Source organism: Panulirus ornatus, chromosome 10, assembly GCF_036320965.1.
Source record: "Panulirus ornatus isolate Po-2019 chromosome 10, ASM3632096v1, whole genome shotgun sequence".
NCBI classification, from domain to species: Eukaryota; Metazoa; Arthropoda; class Malacostraca; order Decapoda; family Palinuridae; genus Panulirus; species Panulirus ornatus.
This window is the reverse complement of record NC_092233.1, coordinates 21,976,044-21,994,493: the sequence shown is the minus strand read 5'-3', so window position 1 is coordinate 21,994,493 and position 18,450 is coordinate 21,976,044. Positions and strand designations below refer to the sequence as shown.

General features: G+C 41.7%; 1 protein-coding gene across 1 annotated transcript; it reads left to right on the top strand.

The window, feature by feature from the left end:
• Positions 1-4,629: 4,629 nt before the first annotated feature.
• LOC139750822 (gamma-interferon-inducible lysosomal thiol reductase-like) lies at positions 4,630-17,928 on the top strand. The gene is made up of 5 exons (XM_071665590.1): positions 4,630-4,737; positions 10,820-10,966; positions 11,819-11,989; positions 15,230-15,376; positions 17,397-17,928. Exons 1-5 carry the CDS (start codon positions 4,654-4,656, stop codon positions 17,538-17,540), a joined length of 693 nt encoding a protein of 230 aa, XP_071521691.1. The 5' UTR covers positions 4,630-4,653; the 3' UTR covers positions 17,541-17,928.
• Positions 17,929-18,450: the final 522 nt, after the last annotated feature.

Sequence of the window (18,450 nt, the reverse complement as noted above, 5' to 3'; positions counted from 1 at the left end):
GGAAAACATTGCGTGAAGGTAGAGGAAAATGAAGCATGATGTGTCGGGCCCGCCTCTGATAATCCTAGCATGAAACAGCGGAATGAAAACGTTTTGAATATGCAATGTATCAAGTTAACATTACTGATGAGGTTATATAGTAACCGTGTTAAGTTTAATGCCTCCAAGACCCAGTTTTTATCCATCTCTATCAAAAACTTACATCTCTCGTCTATCCTTAAGTCACAGTTCTGTAATTCCATCTCTTGATTCAATTAACATACTTGGTATCAATGTAACATCCACTTTTTGTTGGAAACTTCACATTAACGGAAATAGCTAAGTCTGCCTGTAAGAAACTGGGTGTCCTGAACAGTTGCTCCGTTTACATAAGGGATTGATTCGTCCTGGTCTGGAGCACTGCTTTTACGCCGCAATGTCGTTTCACTTTCCCTCTTTTATAGGTATTACTTTAGTTTTTGCTCCCGAGAGCTGGCTGCTTATGTACTCCCATAACTACCTAGACCACGCAATACTCGGCTAGCTTCTGCGTTGTATGATTATTGTGTGGCCATCAGCAACTCAAGGGGGGGTCGTTTTCATATCTGCTTCTTCCCCTACACGTCGAAGCTTTAGAACTCTCTACCTTCTCACGTCTGTCCCAATAACTATGACCGGGTACTTTCGTACATACTTTCCCTTGTCTTTTCTTTTTCCGTTTCATAATTCTCTCTTTATTTCAATCAAGACCCAGCCTTGATGTGGACTTCTGTCCGTGACTGGAGCCTTCAACATCAAATAAAAAAGGAAAATGACACAGTGTCCATTATCTGGTTGGCCGACACTTTGTTATTCATACACATTTTTACCAGTTTACTGAATCTGCCTCACGTGATACAAATACGTAATCTCAGTGCACCCCGCATATCATCAAAATCATCAGATGAGCTTATGTAAATCACGTTTCTTAAAATGCCGCGTCAAACGTTTTCATGCTCTAGGTATTGCCAAAAACCAACAAGGACCACAAGTTATATTTCTAAGTTATAAGCAACGGACAAGATGCAATATCTCACTGTTACTTTATCCAAACCAAACCACCGCCACACTACAGGCACTACATTCCCGTCTACAACATACTGGTGCATCTATGATGCTCGGCTGATGCCATCCCTTCTGACTGACGCGCTCCGTCACCCTATAAAAAAAAACACTACGCACTCCGTCACCTATAGCAAACACCATACTTTTGTTACAGGCTATAAACTGTCAAACATGACATGGAACAGTTGATGTGCTGCAAAATGATATTCCTTTATCATATTGATTATACTTAAAAGTGTTTGACGGCTTATTGGGTAACTATATTGAGAACACAATGGCTAAGTAACCATTCAAATGCATCCTTTATCTGCTACATAGGACGTAAGAGTCAGCCTCGAATTGATGACATTTGCTTCTGTGGATGGAGGGAAGGTAATGGCATGTGTGTGTGTGTGTGTGTGTGTGTGTGTGTGTGTGTGTGTGTGTGTGTGCGTGCGCGCGCGCGCGAGCGGTGTGTTTTTTTTTTTTTTTTTTTTTTTTACGGCTTCAATCATGGACGAAAGTCCACATCAAGAGTGAGCCTCAAATGAAATATAGATAGAATTACGAAACGAGGAAAAAAAAAATCAAGGGAAAGTATTCAAGAATTTTGGAGAAAGTGAAAACATGTCTTATAAAAACGTGCCAGGTCATAGTTATCGGGTAAGACAGGAGAAGGTACAGCGTTCCAAAGCCTCGACATGTAGGGAAAGAAGCAGATATCAAAACGCCCACCCTTGAGTTGCTGATGGCCACACAGTAGTCGTGTGATGCAGAATTTTACCGAGTACTGCTTGGTCTGGCTAGTGGTGGGGGTACACAAGCAGCCAGCTCTCGGGAGCAAAAACTTTTTCATGCTTCTCAGATCAACTGTTCCTTGTTTCGTCAAATGTGGTGAAGTTTAGTTTTGTATATAATCTCTCATCAAATGGATTCTGTATCCTTAAAAATAGCTTGAAATACAGTGGAAATCTTGGTGTTTCTGTGTTTATTTTTCCAGCGAGTTTACTCATAACAATGCTTCATGTGTATATATATATATATATATATATATATATATATATATATATATATATATATATACAATGCCTCTTGCACAGGGGTCCCAGGTTCGATCCTGGCTGTTGGAGGTTTGTATGTTCTATGAAGGTGCGCGTTCATATGCACTTTATTCGTATTCATATACCTCCGCGTTGTACAGTTAAGGTTCGGTAAAACGCTATCAGCTGGCTATGTGCGTCTGCTCGGAAACAACCAAGTATAGACCCCGTTGCTCACCATTGTGAGACGAAGGGTATTCGAGTACTCAGTATTTCGAATAGTTGTTTCCTATTATACAGTCCCATAGCCTAGCGGTTAGCATGCCTGCCTCTTGCACAGGGGTCCCAGGTTCGATCCTGGCTGTTGGAGGTTTGTATGTTCTATGAAGATATATATATATATATATATATATATATATATATATATATATTATTAATATGTCTACACTCGGCAAAATATGAAGTATGTTCTACCACATATGCTCCAGTAGGCTTCTAAGGATAAACATCAAACTTATAAGGTTATCTAGTTTGCGATGGGTGTCAATGAGCTCCTGAGGCCAGATCATCTGCAAATGTCTTAAGTCTCAGGTAATCACGCCAATCCGCTGGATGATCTTGCATGACACGTGAGCAACTGAAGTTCAGACCAGAGATTCACTTAATGACTCGTTTGGTGTTAGGGTTTATAAATGGTCAGCTTAACTTCAGTTTAATCAACTCAGGGATGGTAACGTATGTGCCCACAGCTTTTCCAGCCTATAGATATCAAACCATTCAGAGAACAGCGTCGTTCACTCACATTCCCATTAGCTTGACAGACCCTCTGTATCTTCTCACACCAACAAACTATGAGGCGGACGGTCAGGCCACCGCGAGATCTTGCACCTCGCTGAGGACAAACATCACGTAATGGCGATCCCTGCTGGAGTCTTTTTTGCCAAGCTGATGTAAACTTTGGTATAATCTGATACCCGGTATATGAACACAGTCAAAAAAAAAACATTCCAGTGGAATCTGATTTCAAAATCAGTTTACGTCATAATTCTACATAACACTCATGTTTTTCTTCTTGAATATTCATGTTTTTTTTTCCTGCAGATTGAGGACGGAGCGAGCAAATGAGCCAGCTGAGATAATGACTATATTTCCAAGAGAGAAAGGAAAGCTAGCGTGAGGCGGTGAAGGAAGTGTAGAGGTTCGACGTTTCTGATGAAGAGTTTATGGGGATGAGAAAAAATAGGGGGTGTGCAGGGGTGGAGCAGAAATGATGAAAGATGATTTTGGGATGATGAGAGGGTATAAGACTAACAGGTGTGTGTGGCTGGGTGGGTGTGTGGGTGAATTCAATAGGGAGGAAGTAGTGAGTCCGCCGAAGAGTACTGAGTAGTGAGTGTGTGGGAGTACGACGGCTGATTTGTCATCCTCAAGATACGAGTTTGATTGTAAAAGCTGTCCCACATCTAGCACGACAAGGGATTTTGCCTTTGGAGGCCTATTCAGTGACTTCGGCTGGAGCTCTCTGCCCCAACTCCCCCTGTTGATAATAAAAAGAAGAAAAGACGCAAGAGGCAGATGCCACTCGCTTATCTAGAAACAGACAGAGCAGGCAGACGGGAGAGACTGGGGTCGATGAGTGCCACAGGGCACAACATACACTCATTAAGCAACTGAAACTTGAACGCTTTACCAGAAGCTTTTCCAGTCTCCGTCATATTTCTTCATCCTTCTCGGATATCGCGTCTCTGAAACCTATCTCGTACATATGTGCTATCTAACAGGGACGGACTCGATTTTCCTTTATGAAAAGTATCTGCTACCTCGTCTCCTATGGCCAATTTGGGATCCGGTCTTAATATATGTCATGGGACACCAGTGCAGGGTTACGGCTCTCGTCATGGCCGGCTTACGCGTGACTTCCACACTTTAACATGTTTTTAACCAGTGGATGGTAAGAGAGGTGTTACCATAGCGTCTATATTTCCTTCATAGTACCTGTAGACCTGTCGTTAGATAATGACTGTCGCATCTCAAGTAGGCTTCTTACATACGTTATAAACGCCACCTGTTGTTTCCCGTGTAGATAAATTTTCGTTTGGCCAGAGCACATCGGGAAAATCCATACCTAACCATCAGGTATGAAATCCGCAAATGAGTTTATCTAAAACCGATATATATATATATATATATATATATATATATATATATATATATATATATATATATATATATATACTGTATATACTGTATATACTAAAGATGGCATCATCATAAACATACCCAGCGATACTCTTAACACTGATTGGTGGCATATAACTGTGAGCATCTATGTTTGAGGCTGGGTGCATGTGTTTATGTGCACAGCACTGCATGTGAATACATATGTATATACACGTATGTCAATTATGTATGCATGTTAATGAGTGTGTGTGTGTGTGCGTGTGTGTGTGTGTGTGTGTGTGTGTGTGTGTGTGTGTGTGTGTGTGTGTGTGTGTGACTATAAACTGGTGGGAAGCCTGAGTAAAGAGCCACAGTGTTCCTCACCGTCACAATGGCCTCACCGACCTCCACCACCACCGCCGCTACGCTGCTGCATCTCTTGCTCACGTTGGTGGCCTTCCTACCCTACTCGGCCGTGAGTACCAACCACCCTGACCAACATCAACCTACACCCAGACCTGAGCACCTCCCCCTCACCCTCAATCAGCAACGTACACGTGTTCAAACTACTATCAAATGAATACTGGTAAAAGGACATCGGATTCTCTAACACGAATACTACACTAATTCCGGTCGTAATAATAATAATAATAATAATAATAATAATAATAATAATAATAATAATAATAATAATGATAATAATAATACTAATAATAATAGGAAGAGAGGAGAGTGACTCAGTGAATGCAGATTTGCGGCTGGGGTGTGTGATGTCTCCATGGTTGTTTAATTTGTTTATGGATGGGGTTGTTAAGGAGGCGAATGCAAGAGTTTTGGAAAGAGGGGCAAATATGCAGTCTGTTGTGGATGAGAAAGCTTGGGAAGTTAGCCAGTTGTTGTTCGCTGATGATACAGCGCTGGTGGCTGATTCGTGTGAGAAACTGCAGAAGCTGGAGACTGAGTTTGGTAAAGTGTGTGAAAGAAGTGGATATGGCAGCGGATGGAACCATGGAAGCGGAAGTGAATCATAGGGTGGGGGAGGGGGCGAAAGTTCTGGGAGCGTTGAAGAATGTGTGGAAGTCGAGAACATTATCTCGGAAAGCAAAAATGGGTATGTTTAAAGGAATAGTGGTTCCAACAATGTTATATGGTTGCGAGGCGTGGGCTATGGATAGAGTTGTGCGCAGGAGGGTGGATGTGCTGGAAATGAGATGTTTGAGGACAATATGTGGTGTGAGGTGGTTTGATCGAGTAAGCAATAATAGGGTAAGAGAGATGTGTAGTAATAAAAAGAGTGTGGTTGAGAGAGCAGAAGAGGGTGTTTTGAAATGGTTTGGTCACATGGAGAGAATGAGTGAGGAAAGATTGACCAAGAGGATATATGTGTCAGAGGTGGAGGGAACAAGGAGAAGTGGGAGACCAAATTGGAGGCGGAAAGATGGAGTGAAAAAGATTTTGAATGATCGGGGTCTGAACATGCAGGAGGGTGAAAGGCGTGCAAGGAATAGAGTGAATTGGAACGATGTGGTATACCGGGATCGACGTGCTGTCAATGGATTGAACCAGGGCATGTGAAGCGTCTGGGGTAAACTATGGAAAGTTTTGTGGGGCCTGGATGTGGAAAGGGAGGTGTGGTTTCGGTGCATTACTGCATGACAGCTAGAGACTGAATGTGAACGAAAGTGGCCTTAGCTGTCTTTTCCTAGCGCTACCTCGCGCACATTTGGGGGGAGGGGGTTGTTATTTCATGTGTGGCGGCGGGGTGGCGATGGGAATGAATAAAGGCAGACTGTACGAATTATGTGCATGTGTATATATGTATATTTCTGTGTGTGTATATATATGTATACGTTGAGATGTATAGGTATGTATATGTGCGTGTGTGGACGTGTATGTATATACATGTGTATGTGGGCGGATTGGGCAATTCTTTCTTCTGTTTCCTTGCGCTACCTCGCTAACGCGGGAGACAGCGACAAAGCAAAATAAATAAATAAATAAATATATAGTGATGATAATAATAATAATAATGATAATAATAATGATAGTAATAATAATGAAAATAATAATAATATAATAATGATAGTTATGATAATAATAATAATGATGATAATAATAATAATAATAATAGTAATAATAATAATAATAATAATAATAATGATAATAATAATAGTAATAATAATAATAATTTCGATAATGATAATAATACCTATAATAGTGATAATGATAATGATTTTAATACTAATGGTAATAATAATAATAATAATGATAATAATAATAATAATAATAATAATAATGATAATAATGATAATAATAATTATCCCTGGGAATAGGAGAGAAAGAATACTTCCCACTTATTCCCTGCATGTCGTAGAAGGCGACTAAAAGGGGAGGGAGCGAGGGGCTGGAAATCCTACCCTCTTGTTTTTTTTTTAATTTTCCAAAAGATGGAACAGAGAGGGGGGCCAAGTGAGGATATTCCCTCAGAGGCCCAGTCCTCTGTTCTTAACTCTACCTTGCTAACGTGGGAAATGGCGAAGTTTGAAAGAAAGAAAATAATAATGATAATAGTAATGAAATAATAATAATAATAATGATACTAATAGTAATGATAATAACAATAATAATAATGATACTACTACTACTACTAATACTACTAATAATAATAATGATGATAATGATGATAATAGAAATAATAATATCAATGACAATGATGATAATTCAATACACAGACTTTGTAATATCAATCCATTTTCTTTTGTGTACTTCTGTGCCGGTCATCAGTTTCATTTGATCCTTTACGACAAAGGTATGTGAGCGGCAGACTTACTGTTCTAACGGTGGCACAGCAATGCAAATAATTCCATGATAGGCTTTGGGGATTTCCGCAAGGCGATTGGCTCGTTGGTTGGTTTGAGCTTTGGGCCTATCAACGACCGGGGTCATTAAGAAGGTCAACCTCAACCAGCTACTACATCAACCACTCGGAAAAAAAAAAAGATTAAAACCTTCAAACGACAGAGAACATCCTCAGACCACAAGCACCTCTCACTAACTTGTTTTAAGAACTGTCACGTGTTTCGGGTAAACTCCAATCAGAATGTTTTCATCTTAATCATAACACATCACAAGCCGAATCGCACGAGAGATACCGTGGCATTATTGTATAACTGTTCTGATAACAATCAGGTAAATATAAACAAATGAATTCGCAGCGTTGTCGAATTCTGAAAAGGCATATGATAAAGTTTAACAAGAAATCCTAACTCTGGAATGAACATTTTCTCTTAGAATCTGAAAAAGATACGCCCTGCATGAAACGGCACAACACCTGAAGAAGACGCCTCAAATACTAAGTATCCACCGTCTGCATCTAGTCGGTAAAACTTACCATATGAAGGACTGTTTGCTTATGTAATGAACCAATTCTGTAATAATCTATGTCATGAATATCAGGTCACTGGGGTGTGACAATCACCCTTTGTGACCTCTGTAATCCTTCTGGAACTACCGCTTACATAATGAGCCTGGGGTTGCACAGTAAACTTGCCGTTGTGTACTGGCACAAGTCAAAACAGGAGGATGTGACCCTACACAGTGTGCATGGAAGGCTACTGAATGCTGTTCAAGACCATAATAGTAGTTGGCTCCGTGTGGTTGTTAGTTATCCTTATGGGCAATCATCTCTTTTGTGTGTGTGTGTGTGTGTGTGTGTGTGTGTGTGTGTGTGTGTGTGCGAAAGGAATCTTGAAAGTAAGTAAAAGATATTCAAAAGGATACAGGCAATTCATGGTATTCCTATTACGAGTAAGAGATATACATTTCCATGCATTAATTCTATTAATCTACACCTACAAGTCTTCTCAAAAGTTTCTCCAGAATATGCAAATCAAAGATAAACATCGCTCAAATATCAATAATACATAAAGCAAAAAATGCATATCAAAAAAAATATTTGTTCCGTGGGCAATACATTACTGAAATAAACAGCAACAGTTTAATACAGAATCAGAAAACGAAGGGAATATGACTCATGGTGTATGCCCTGATAACGTAGCAAGAAATATCTCGACTTTATGATAAAGATTTTTTCCAGACACTGTGGACGGCTCAGGAAAGCTAGTCATCAGACATGCCGGCAGCGGCAGCCTCAGCCACGTGAACCACCATGACTCCAGCTGTTTTTTCCACCATGTCTAAAAACGTCTGAGACTCATAGGCTTTGTTACTGAACCAACGACAGGTGGCGGTGATAGCGGAGCTTCGTCTGCATCGTTGAGGGATTAATTTTATCATTCCGGCTGATTGTGTGACTTTCAGGGTAACTTTACTGTAGCTACGACACGCAGGGAATACGTGGGAAGTATTCTTTCTCGCCTATCCCCAGAGATGATATATATATATATATATATATATATATATATATATATATATATATATATATATATATATATATATATATATATATATATCGGGGCCTGAACATGCAGGAGGGTGGGGGGAGGGCGAGGAATGGAGTGAATTGGATCGGTGTGGTGTGCCGGGGTTGGCGTGCTGTCAGTGGATTGAATCAGGGCATGTGAAGCGTCTGGGGTAAACCATGGAAAGCTGTGTAGGTATGTATATTTGCGTGTGTGGACGTATGTATATACATGTGTATGGGGGTGGGTTGGGCCATTTCTTTCGTCTGTTTCCTTGTGCTACCTCGCAAACGCGGGAGACAGCGACAAAAAAAAAAAGATATATATATATATATATATATATATATATATATATATATATATATATATATATATATATATATATATATATAAATATATATATATATATATATATATATATATATATATATATATATATATATATATATATATATATATATATATATATATATATATATATATATATATATATTCCTATGAGTCCACGGGGAAAATGAAACACGAAAAGTTCCCAAGTGCACTTTCGTGTAATAATCACATCATCAGGGGAGACACAAGAGAGAAATATAACAGTCAGTTAATATACATCGAAGAGACGAAGCTAGGACGCCATTTCGTAAACAATCACAATCACAATTGTGATCCTTTCCAATATATATATATATATATATATATATATATATATATATATATATATATATATATATATATATATAATTGTATATAATTCATTATACTTTGTCGCTGTCTCCTGTGTTAGCGAGGCAGCGCAAGGAAGCAGACGAGAGAATTGCCCAACCCCCCCACATACGTATGTATATACATAAATGCTCGCACACGCACATAAACATACGTATACATTTCAACGTATACATACATATACATATAGAGACATATACATATATACACATGTATATATTCATACTTACTGCCTTCATCCATTTTCGTCGCCACCCCGCCACACATGAAATGGCACCCCCTTCCCCCCCGCGCGCGTGCGAGGTAGCACTAGGAAGAGACAACAAAGGCCACATTCGTTCACACTCAGTCTCTAGCTGTCATGTGTAATGCATCGAAACCTCAGCTCCCTTTCCGCATCCAGGCCCCACAAATCTTTCCATGGTTTACCCCAGGTGTTGTGGATGAAAGGGCTTGGGAAGTGAGTCAGTTGTTGTTCGCTGATGATACATCGCTGGTGACTGACTCGGGTAAGAAACTGCAGAAGCTGGTGACTGAGTTCGGTAAAGTGTGTGAAAGAAGAAAGCAGAGAGTAAATGTGAATAAGAGCAAGGTTATTAGGCTCAGTAAGGTTGATGGACAAGTCAATTGGGAGGTAAGTTTGAATGGAGAAAAACTGGAGGAAGTGAAGTGTTTTAGATATCTGGGAGTTGATTTAGCAGCGGATGGAACCATGGAAGCGGAAATGAGTCACAAGGTGTGGGGAGAGGGCGTTGAATGTATGGAAGGCGAGAACATTATCTCGGAGAACAAAAATGGGTATGTTTGAAGGAATAGTGGTTCCAACAATGTTATATAGTTGCGAGGCATGAATGAGTGAGGAAAGATTGAATAAGAGGATATATGTGTCAGAGGTGAAGGGAACGAGGAGAAGTGGGAGACCAAATTAGAGGTAGAAGGATGGAGTGAAAAAGATTTTGAGCAATCGGGGCCAGAACATAGAGGAGGGCGAAAGGCGTGCAAGGAATAGAGTGAATTGAAACGATGTGGTATACCGGGGTAGACGTGCTGTCAGTGGACTGAACCAGGGCATGTGAAGCGTCTGGGATAAACTACTGTGGGGCCTGGATGTGCAAAGGGAGCCGTGGTTAGAGTGCATTGCGCATGACAGCTAGAGACTGAGTGTGAACGCACATATACATGCCTATACATTTCAACGTATATATACATATACATACACAGACATATACATATATACACATGTACATATTCATTCTTGCTGCCTTCGTCCATTCCCATCACCACCTAGCCACACATGAAATGTGTGGCTAGTAAATAGTAAAGATCCTAGAACACAGCATTCATGTAAATCACGGATGTTGCATTGAATATCAGTCTTCAGTTCGTAGGTCGTGATGATCTCTGCGTCTTTATTAGGAAGCAGCTGAGCCGGTACTGGTGACGGTGTACTACGAGAGCCTGTGCCCTGACAGCCAGAGGTTCATCACCACCCAACTCTACCCCGTCTGGATCGACCTTAAGGACATCATGGTGCTCGACGTCAACGCCTACGGCAAGTCGTCGGTGAGTCGGCAGCGGGCGAGGGTATATCGCACTACTATGATATTACCGTTCATCGCTGGTACTGTGGCGTGGTTAACCCACGGAGCGCGATGATAAATAAGACTCTTGAGTACGAGAGAGGGACCGTTGAGTATCATGACCTGGCTATTTACGTCAGCCATTATACTAGAGGGTTGCAGTGTTGTGCTCAAGGGCCGTCCTCAAGAAGTTAACTTTCTTCAGATGGCTGTCTTCAGGTAGGGACTTAGAACTCTTGAACTGAATTTCTCTTTTTTGGAAAAAACGATTTGTTTAAGGTTATTCAAACTTTTAAATGGCTACAGGTCTTCATAAGCTTGTGTCATACATTCGGAAAGCAAAATAAGTGGTTTTATCATATGCTTCAATGCAAAGCGTCTATCTTGGAGAATGGAAATTCTTCTTAATCCACCAGACACAGAGAAATTTGAATTTGAAACATACTATACAACAGAGGACACAATATCATATATATAGTACTAACATATTCACAGAAAAAGATGAAAACCCAAGTTGTATGAGACACAAATGCTTCGACTGTTTGACTATAAAGACGACACAGAATTGTGCTCTGTCTCATAACAACTGTCATTCAGACGTCAGCAACAAACTACTCCTGAAACAGTAAACAACTTTCACTAATCATCTTTTATCCAAACCATAAAGATAACACAGACCCCTGGCAACCCTGACATACTACAGCGTCGACACAGGCCATTAAGGATATATGATACGTCAAACAACTCAGGAATCTGCCATGAGCGAATGCGACACCTTCGGATGTCAACAGGGGCAGTACACAGAAGACAATACTAACATGGCCTTCACCCCCAGGATACTTCAGTAGGCGAAGGCTACACCTTCGAGTGTCAGCACGGGCCAGATGAGTGCGAGGGCAACATGATGCTGACCTGCGCCAAGGGATACATCCCAAGCGAGGAGCAATTCATGGCCTTTACTAACTGCGTCATGACCAACTTCGTGGGCGCCGCCGCTGGGAAGCAGGTGAGTCTGTGTCGATGTTGCATGATTGCAAGTGAATCTTTGTACGAAGCTCCTTCTCTCACTTTCAGTATTGCTTTCAGTATTGAGTTTAAACACTTCAGATTAATGACGTCTTCCTCTCCAAAGCAACAGTTGATGTGCCATCATCAATGTTCAAGGGAAAAAAGTTATCCAACGTCTCGTATTCTGATGTCGGGACGGGTGTGAAATGATGTGACGCGTGGAAAATAAGTACCAGTTCACAGCTTCACTTTGAAGCGAAATACATCCCTTACTTGTTGGAAGACGAAGGTCGTGTTTTTATTTTCTCTTGCAGTGTGTAAACTCCTGTACAAGACCTTCTGACTGCAGTTGTGTGTAGTCGAGAGACACAGAGAACTGTGTCAGAACGCGACGCACATAACATCAATTCTTTTTTTTTACCTGGTCGTTGGCTTTAAATGGAGACAGCGTAAAGAGTAATGCAGTCATGGTGGATATTGTTAGAAACAATCAACTATGAAGGAAAATTAACCTCCCCTACCGAGGTGGTGGATAAAGTTTGTCATTTGGGTTTTTTTCTGTCATTCAGCCCAAAATTACTGAAGATGATGAAGTCCAAACGTAAACTTTTAAGTGATCCAGTATATGAAAATCAGGAGTTTCGCCGGTTTCCACTCCCTCATCATTTACATGCACAACCAGAAGCAGCAAACATGATAATCATGATAACTGTTTATAAAGGGGCACAGCGCTGAACTGTTCTGCACGGTAACAGTATTTGTTTTTAATTTGCAGAATCAGACGCAAAGTGCAGCCTAGGATCGAAACAGTACACACACTGCTGTGTGGATGTGGAAAGACAGCTAGAGACAGTGTGAACGAATGTGGCCTTTTTTTTTGTCTGTTCCTGGCGCTGCCTCGATGGCCGTTGGCGGGGGGGGGGGGGGGGGGGGGGGGTATTTCGTGTGTGGCGAGTTGACGTCAAGAATGGACGAAGGCAGCATATATATATATATATATATATATATATATATATATATATATATATCCCTGGGGATAGGGGATTAAGAATACTTCCCACGTATTCCCTGCGTGTCGTAGAAGGCGACTAAAGGGGGAGGGAGCGGGGGGCTGGAAATCCTCCCCTCTCGTTTTTTTTTTTCATTTTCCAAAAGAAGGAACAGAGGGGGCCAGGTGAGGATATTCCAAAAAAGGCCCAGTCCTCTGTTCTTAACGCTACCTCGCTAACGCGGGAAATGGCGAATAGTTTAAAAGAAAGAAAATATATACATACATCATACAAACCTCCAACAGCTGAGATCGAACCCAGGACCCCTGTGCAACAAGCGGGAGCGCTACCGTTAGGCTATGATCGCCCCTAATAGGGAAATGACTATTCGAGTACTATGTACTCGAATACCCTTCGTCTTACGTTGGTGAGCAACACCTGATGGGAAATGACTGTGTTGTTGACTGGTTGGTAAGGATATTCAATGTGTGTATGGTTCATGGTGAAGTGCCTGAGGATTGGCGGAATGCATGCATAGTGCCATTGTGTAAAGGCAAAGGGGATAAAGGTGAGTGCTCAAATTACAGAGGTATAAGTTTGTTGAGTATTCCTGGGAAATCATATGGGAGGGTATTGATTGAGAGGGTAAAGGCATATACACCGTATCAGATTGGGGAAGAGCAGTGTGGTTTCAAAAGAGGTAAAGGATGTGTGGGTCAAGTGTTTGTTTTGAAGAACGTAAGTGAAAAATACATAGAAAAACAGATGGATTTGTATGCAGCATTTATGAATCTGGAGAAGGCATATGATATTAATAGAGATGCTTTGTGGAGGGTATTAAGAGTATATGGTGTGGGATGTAAGTTGCTAGAAGCAGTGAAAGTTTTTATCAAGGATGCAAGGCATGTCTACGAGTAGGGAGAGGAAAATGATTGGTTCCCAGTGAATGTCGGTTTGCGCCTGGGGTGCGTGATGTCTCCATGGTTGTTCAACTTGTTTATGGATTGGGTTGTTAGGGATGTAAATGCAAGAATTTTGGAGAAAGGGGCAAGTATGCAGCCTGTTGTGGATGAAAGAGCTTGGGAAGTGAGTCAGTAGTTCGCTGATGATACAGCACTGGTGGCTGATTCGGGTGAGACTGCAGAAGTTGGTGACTGAGTTTGGTAAAGTGTGTGAAAGAAGAAAGCTGAGAGTAAATATGAATAAGAGCAAGGTTATTAGATTCAGTGGGGTTGAGAGACAAGATGATTTGGAGGCAAGTTTGAATGGAGAAAAATGGAGGAAGTGAAGTGTTTTAGGTATCTGGGAGTGGATTTGGCAGCGGATGGAACCACAGAAGCGGAAATGAGTCACAGGGTGGGGGAGGGGGCGAAGGCTCTGGGAGCGTTGAAGAATGTGTGGAAGGCGAGAACGTTATCTCGGAGAGCAAAAATGGGTATGTTTGAAGGAATAGTGGTTCCAACTATGTTATATGGTTGCGAGGCATGGGCTTTAGATAAGGTTGTGCGGAGAAGGGTGGATGTGTTGGAAATGAAATGTTTGAAGACAATATGTGGTGTGAGGTGGTTTGATCGAGTAAGGAATGAAAGGGTAAGAGAGATGTGTGGTAATAAAGAGTGTGGTTGAGAGAGCAGAAGAGGGTGTATTGAAATGTTTTGGTCACATGGAGAGAATAAGTGAGGAAAGATCGACAAAGATGATATATGTGTCAGAGGTGGAGGGAACTAGATGTGGGAGACCATATTGGAGGTGGAAGGATGGAGTGAAAAAGATTTTGAGCGGTCGGGGCCTGAACATAGAGGAGGGTGAAAGGCGTGCAGGGAACAGTAGAGTGAACTGGAACGATGTGATATACCGGGGTGGACGTGCTGCCAATTGATTGAAGCAGGGCATGTGAAGCATCTGGGATAAACCATGGAAAATTCTGTGGGGCCTGGATGTGGAAAGGGAGCTGTGGTTTCGGTGTATTACACATGACAGCTAGAGACTGAATGTGAACGAATGTGGCCTTTGTTTGTCCTTTCCAAGCAGTACCTCGCACGCGCGCGCGCGCGCGCGCGTGTGTGTGTGTGTGTGTGTGTGTGTGTGTGTGTGTGTGTGCTGTCTTTTCAATAAAGAATCGGGCCCAGAGTGGATTTTTCCCTCAAAGGCTCAGTCATCTGTTCTTTACGCTACCTTGGTATAGCGGGAAATGTCAAATACGTATGTATACCATGCAAGATCTATCTCATCCCGTGATCCACCCACAGTGCGCGCATGAGGCAGGGGTGGACTTCGCCAACATCGAGAACTGCTACAACACGGTAGAGGGTCAGCAGCTGCAGCACCAAGTAGGGCTGAAGCAGGCCACGCTAGACCCACAGCTCATCTACGTTCCTTGGATTCTCATCGACGATGTGAGTACACGGCCACTCGGTTCTCCAGCCAACTGCCACTCATTCTACTAAAAAAAAAAAATCATAAAGTGATTTCTGCTCTCTATCTACACCGTCAGTTAGTTGTGTAACTCACAGAGATCCCTTTTGGCTACGTGCCTCTCCGCTTGTGTTCTGTTGTGTGTACAACACACCCCACCTCATTGGCATGGGTGTTTTTTTCCTATATATGCACAGATCAGAGATCTTTACACCTCCCCCCTCTCACTCTACGCCTGGTGGGCTCTGACGTCCATGTGTCGCGTCTCCAGACAGCCTTCTTCTATCTTTCACGGTCGTTAAGTAGCTCTTACTCATCTTTCTTGCTATTTCTCACTATCGGATGTTTTATCGTTCCTCCCTGATCAGTTCTCGGCCCTGCAGCTGGTCATCTGTTGGTCAGGTATCCAGTAATGTATACTTCGAGTCATACTAACGCGGATGGCCATGTATATCTGCCATGAATGACGTCATATTCAACTATTCTTTAGCAAGTCTATTTATGATTCTCTTTCTATTCGTTGTACCCGACCCGTACACTCGTTACACCCGTACTCTCATTTTTGTTACTTGTTATTTTACTTTTATTTTCTGTTCTCTTCTTTATCTATGTCTCATTTTCATGAATAAAAATGGCTTCAGAATTATTCTAGATAAAACCACCTTAACCTTATCGCTCAGTAATGGGTATAATATATTCCACATGTTGACTGGATATGGTAATGTGGCTCAGTGATGGGATCTGCATTTATGATGCAACCAAGAAATCGAACATTTACTACATCTTGTATCTGACTGCTATCAATAGACAGTGATTTGCAGTGTAATAAAGCTCCTTTTCAATCAGTACATGTCACTGTTGCATGATGATATAATCCGCCTCTGGCACCTGTAATCTGCACAACATCATACATGTAATGATGCTGCTCCACAGGTCAGAGACTCGTTTCCGTCTTAGAAATTTCTCTCGTGTTTAGGTCGGTAAATCTTGAGCATATTTATGTCACGATTTCTGAAGTTGTTACTGGTTCGTTTTCTGTCAATAATACCAGTATACCGGTTACTGCTCCCTCATGACTCACACCAACAGAGAGGTCATGAGAGTGTGAACAGGTGTCGTAACGCGACACAGGTGTCCAAAAAACATGGTCAGCCCACCTGCATTTGTTACGGAGGGAACCTAGTTAAACTTAGACAATACACTGAGAGCAAAGCGTTTCCATGTCATGCAGCTTGGAAGCAAAGCAACACAGAATCACACTCGAGTTCACTTGACTCATATACGATCATTTGCGTTTACAGTATTTTTTTTTTTTTTTTTGTAAAGAAGGGTGAACGGTACCTTAGAAGGCTCACCACTGGTGAAAAAAAAAAAAAGTTGTCCGTCCCTCTTCTTGTCAGGCAACGAGAGACGCTGTCCCGTGGCTGAAGATGTGATGGTCACCTGACGTTGGACCCAGCGGTAGGTGATGCAGACCAGGTTGGTCATAACAATGGTCCCCCTGACGGTCGGGGAAGCACCATGTGCTGCGGCTGGTGAAGCTCTCAGTCCACATCACCATACGTGATGCGTCACAAGTCAGTTAGGTTTGACGTGCAGAATGTCCATGTTGTATAAGATGGTCGACAAAACGTCTGTTTCTCAAGATTATTATCCATCCATCAATTTCATTCTCTCGCGGGCAAAGATGAACCAGAGAACAGCACGGAGAGACGTCAGACCGACGTTTTTTTCCTTTATCTTAAAATTGAACACGTTGTAAGTTACACAGGAGTACAGAACACTAAGCAGGCGCTCCTGAACAAATCCTTTAGCATATCGGACTCTGTGTTAAGGCCAGAACCTCCTCGTTTGGGTCTGTGCCTCTATGTAACTCTGGCCCTGGCTAATTACTGGTGTCGGTTGTAACTCTGATCCTGGCGTCTGACATATGTAATTATCTCCAAGTATCTCAGCAGAATAGAGTGGAATATAGTCATGACTGTACCTTTGTACCGGCAGGTGTTCTCGGAGGAGCAACTGAGTGCGGCGCAGGAGGACCTGAGGGGAGTGGTGTGCGAGGCATACCAGGGCCAGAAGCCTGACCTCTGCAACAACAAGGACTTCGTCTATCAGTATCGTCATCGCTTTGACTCTGGGATCTAGCACAAGCCATAGGCTGCATGAGATGTTTGACATGATTCTGGTCTGGGGTGTTTCTGCCCCAAGCGGTAAAAGAGAGAATTAAAGAAAACAAGTGACTAATCTGGAATGTAAACAGGTGTTGGGGTTAGGTACTGGTCAATACATCCAGTATGGGTATGGTTTACTTAGTGATGAATCATAGGTGTCTAAACCCAGCTGTTTATCATAAGTATCTGTAATACACACATATGTTTCAAAAGGCTTAGCAGCGATATGGACGGATATAAATGTACTCACAAACCTTCAAACAGATAGAGATAAATAGCCATGAATGTGCCTCATTACTTAGCTACACCTCGGGATGTAAATGATATCAATAAAGTTTTTGTCAAGCCATATTCCAAAGGTAGTGACAGTTTTCTTCCATGATAAGACCCGGATGTAGTTTGTACTTTATAAATCTAGAACTGCAATACTTTAATGCACACTGGTATAACATCTCCGTTCTAATTTCCTGCCGTTATATCAGGGTGCTGTCAGGAAATTGTCATGAATAAGTTTTGTTGTCGAAATTTGTTAGTATTTTTACAACGTCGTCAGATCTCCTTGGAGTTTACATCTTGTCGCAGAGAATTATCAGATCTGTGTCTCTCTTCAAATTATTTCTTCTAAGTATAAGAATAAGTGTGTTGTTCCTTTCATTCTATTTTGTCTTTGTCTTTGATCAATTTTGGTCACTAGGTTTGGACAGCGTGATCTAAATGAGGTCTAATTCGTGAGCCGTAAAAATTAAGAATTGTGTTTTACGTGTGATGGTTCATATGGACTTGACGTACAAATGTGATCAAACTAGGGATGCAAAGGAAAGCAAACAACAGACAACTTGGACTATTTCGAGAATGTTGGTGTTAATGGAGAAGATCAGAAACAG

What these genes read in the sequence shown, in the direction of transcription:
- LOC139750822 (XM_071665590.1), top strand. Translation starts at nt 4,654, where the DNA reads ATGGCCTCACCGACCTCCACCACCACCGCCGCTACGCTGCTGCATCTC. An exon ending in GCGCCGCCGCTGGGAAGCAG is followed by an intron (nt 11,990 to 15,229) that starts GTGAGTCTGTGT and finishes ATCCACCCACAG; the next exon opens with TGCGCGCATGAGGCAGGGGT. An exon ending in CTTGGATTCTCATCGACGAT is followed by an intron (nt 15,377 to 17,396) that starts GTGAGTACACGG and finishes TTGTACCGGCAG; the next exon opens with GTGTTCTCGGAGGAGCAACT.